This window comes from Rhizophagus irregularis, chromosome 13 (assembly GCF_026210795.1).
Source record: "Rhizophagus irregularis chromosome 13, complete sequence".
Taxonomy (NCBI): domain Eukaryota; kingdom Fungi; phylum Glomeromycota; class Glomeromycetes; order Glomerales; family Glomeraceae; genus Rhizophagus; species Rhizophagus irregularis.
Window position 1 is genome coordinate 3,452,398 of NC_089441.1, and position 4,357 is coordinate 3,456,754.

The 4,357-nt window shown below is 28.6% G+C and overlaps 1 protein-coding gene across 1 annotated transcript; it reads left to right on the plus strand.

Moving 5' to 3' along the window:
• Window positions 1–313: 313 nt before the first annotated feature.
• On the plus strand, window positions 314–3,789 carry OCT59_005318 (uncharacterized protein; the record flags this gene model as incomplete). The annotated part of the gene is made up of 6 exons (XM_066138301.1): window positions 314–338; window positions 692–2,717; window positions 2,800–3,081; window positions 3,169–3,284; window positions 3,371–3,553; window positions 3,650–3,789. Exons 2-6 carry the CDS (start codon window positions 949–951, stop codon window positions 3,787–3,789), a joined length of 2,490 nt encoding a protein of 829 aa, XP_065997453.1. The 5' UTR covers window positions 314–338; window positions 692–948.
• Window positions 3,790–4,357: the final 568 nt, after the last annotated feature.

The window sequence follows — 4,357 nt, forward strand, 5'->3', positions numbered from 1 at the left end:
TGAATCCCTTTTTTGAACACCTCTTTACTATTTTCTCTCATACAATTCTCCATTGTAATTATCATTTATTCCCTTCCAATCAATTTTTATCCGCAGTAATTCTTCTTTTTTCGTGGCTTTTTCCTAAATAGTTAATTTCTACTGCGCACAGCCTCAATTCTTCATCTATTTCTGTAAATATTTTCTTCATTCTGAAGTCGTTCTATAATTCTCATACAGCCTCCTTTTTTTTTATATATATCATTTAGATTTTCGATAATAAACCACCAAATACGATACTTTTTAGTATTCTTTTTTTTTAATATATTTCTTTCTCTCATACAAAACTAAAATAATAGGTACTTTTTTTTTCTTTTTCACTTTTTTTTCCTTTTTCTTTTTCTTTTTTTTTCTTTTTTCTTTTTCCTTATTGTTCGAAAAAAAAAAAAATTTTTTTTTTTTTTTTTTTTTGAATGAAAGAAAAATTAATTGTTTCGGTAATGGTGTTCATTAAACATCTACATTATTGTTAACTCTTACTTAAAAAAAATTCCTAACGAAACCATATTTAGAAAATTTAATAATTTCAATTCCATTCTTTGTCTCTATTAAAAAAAAAAATTTAAACTACATAAACATAATACCTGTGTCACAATACTAAAACAATTTTTTTTTTTTTTTTTTTAACCTTTTTTTTTTCCTTCAATAATAGATAATCACTTTTCTAAAAAAAATTTTTTCATCTTTTATAACAACACATACACACGACCTTCTTGTTGATAAGAAAAAATAAAAAATAAAAAATAATATATTAATATTTTTTTTTTAAAAGAAAAGAAATTAATTTTTTTTTTTTAGAAAAAAAATTTTTCCTTCTTTCACGAAAAACATAAAAAAACAAAAAACTTTTCCTCCTTCCAAAATATATTATATTATATTATATTATATTATATTAATATTATTATAACGATGCCAAGTACATCAAGTGCAAATAAATCAAATAATCAACGTAATTTGTCAAGTACGAATTATAACGAACCTTCCATTATCTCTCAAATTCCACGTCAAATTTTACCAATGTCCAGACCTACGACGGTACAACTTTATCAACAACCTCAAATAATCGTTCCAACACAATGTGGTTTCGGTGATATTTTACCAAATTCAAATTTACAGAATTCAAAAGAAATGTCATCAACTGTTTTACTTTCAATGGATTATTATGATAATAATATGCAACAAAATTGTTTTAGTCAAGTTCAACCTTATCAAACTTATTTTCATCAACAACAACAACAGCAACAACAACAACAACAACAACAACAACAACTTTATTCCCAACAACTTCAATATTTTCAATTACAACAACAACAACAACAACAACAACAACAACAACAGCAACAACAACAACATAATCAAATGATTCAACAATCTCGTGTTATTTCACGTACGATATCTTCAATTAATAATGTTTCTCAACAACAACATCATTCAACTCCTATGAATATTACCCCTTCTCATGTTGTTCCAACTCAAACTTTGAATGTTCAACCTCTTATTTCTTTGGATTCAACAATGCAAGATGTATCTCAATCAATAGCCGAGTTTTCAATGCCCAATGATTTACCAATCGATTTTTCTCTTGATCAATCTCCTACCATTTGTTATGATAGTGATAAAAAATCTTGTCAAAAAAATAGTGTTCGTAATGATGTTTTCTTCTCTGATCCTATGATAGAAGATACGGAAGAAGTTCTTCATTTTGATAGTGATTCTTCTTCTGATACTGATATTTTGACTCCTCGTCAAAGATATTCTCCTCCTTTGAGTCCTATCGATTTTGGTGATGATTTAATATGGAATATGTTGGATTTATCAAAAGATAAACCTTTTACTGAAACTACTTCAACAAATATGTCAGAAGTTGCTACTGTTTCTTCTACTTCTTCTGATTTAAATGTTAATGTTTCTAAATCATCTGATATTATTTCATCACCTGTTACTACTATTCCTCCTCCTCCTTCTTCTATGAATGTTTCAATTACTTCCTCATCTAATTCTTCTTCTTCATCAAATCTAACTACTATTGATCCTACCCTTATTCGTACCACTCCAGAAACAATTGATCCAAGATTTATTGAAACTACTTCTTCAAATTCTGTTTCTCCTCAAAATGTTGTAGTTAAAAAACTTCCTCCTTCAGTTATTACTCGTCCAAATCATATTGAATTCGGTGATGGTATACCAAGTCCTCCATTAAGAACTCCTGAACTTGTTAGTGATCATAGTATTAAACGTAGATTATCTTGTGAATCTTCATCTGATGATGATATTTCTGATGCTGAATCTAATGATAAGAGAGCACAAAAGAAATTTAAAGTTGATATTAAAAAGTCCATTAAAATTAATGATGATAAACAAAATGATGAAGATGAAGATGAAGAAAGTGATAGTGAAGAATTTTCTTCCGTAAATGATAATGATGAAGATATGGATTCTGCTAATGAAACTCAAGATATTAGTGACACTGTTACTGATGAATATCATTATAGTAGTGATACTGAATCTGAAGAAGATGATGACGAAGAATATCGTCCATCAAACAATAACAAGAAATCTCGTACGAGAAAGGTTGTTAAATCTCAAGGAAAAGCAAGAGCCGCATTATCAAAAGGTTCTCCAAAAACCAAGTCAAGTTCAATCAAGAACAAATCAAAAGTGTTGTTGTCAACGAAACGGTAAATTTTAATTTAATTTTAATTTAATATTCCTTTTTTTAAATATTCATAATAATTTATATAATTTTTATAATTTTAATAGTGGAAAGCAATCTTCAAAGACTTCTAAACCTTCATCAAAACGATCAAGTGGAGCAAACACTCCCGCTTCATTACCAATTGAAAGTCCTCCACAATGTTTCGCAACACCTGTTGAAGAATCTAATGAAATGGAAGGACTCGAAGTAACATCTCCTCGTCCTACCCAATCTCCAACAATCTTTCAAACCTTAACAAAGTCTGGAATTGATTGGTGTAGATATTGTGGTACCACTGAAGGTGTCAACTGGAGACCTGGTCCATGGGGAAAACGAACTTTGTGCAAGTGAGTTGAAAAAATATATATATATTTATAAATTTTAAAAATATGATGATTTAGATGGCTAACCTTTTTTTTTTCTTTTTTTAATAGTAAACATGGTTGTGATTATAAGGGATACGGGTTCGCCTGTAAATTACCAAGGTTGGACTTAACCGGGTTTGTCAATGAATCTGTTGAAGATAGAGATCGTCCTGTATTGCAGCTCTGTAAGTTTAAAAACTAGATTATAATAATACGACGGGATTTATAAGATTTAAGAATTTTTTATATTAAATAATTTTCAAATTCACAGTCTGCACCGTTTGCCAAAAACAAGAATCCTATATGAGCAACGTGCTAGTTCGATGTGAAGGATGCTTTAAAGCATTCCATCAAAAATGCTTCTCATCTCAAATCACTGATGAAACAGTGTCGAGCTCGGAACAATGGTTCTGTGAAGCCGGTTGTTCAGATAATGTTCGCAGAAAGCGTATCGGTAAGTTTGAAAAAACATTTAAAATTATATTAATTATATTATAACCTTATTCTCCTTATATGATTATCTAATTAAAATATTATTTATTTATTTTAGTCGTCGAACTTCCAAGAAAGAAACTTCCATTGATGTCAACACCTAAAGTTCAAGTACCAGTACCAAATATCGAAACCGGTTCAGTACCTTCAGGTACTACTTCTCGACCAAGAACATCTCGCAACTCTTCAAGAGTTTAAATTAAACTCTTCGAGAAGAATGGGGATATTTATAACATCAATTAAATTTCATTTTTTTTTTTGGACAATCGATTATCATTTCGTGACAACGGTAAAAATCGAACAATTGTTTAACTTGCTCGAGTAGCAAGTTTTTGACGAAATTTCAATTTCTTTTTCTTTTTCTTTTTTTCTTCTTTTTTTACGTCTCATTATAGCAAAGATGGTTGATGACGTTGTTGTCAGAGTCTGAGCGAGGAGGCGGTGTAATATTATATTAGAACATCAATCGTTGATGTTATTTTGTTATATATATATTTTCGCAACGCAACATATATATATACATCTACATTGTATATATTATTTTATTATTATTAGACAAACGGACAATTTTTTTAATTATTTTGTTATTATGGTGGGGTTTTGATAAAATGTTATCTTAACGATATTGATTATCGTTGAAGATACAACATAGACGGACTTTTTTTTTCTATAATCAATAATTATTTTAATACTACTACTATATTAAGTGCTTTTTTTTAGGTTTTCATTAGTAATTTTCTGTAGTTAATGTAGTTAATATTTATTA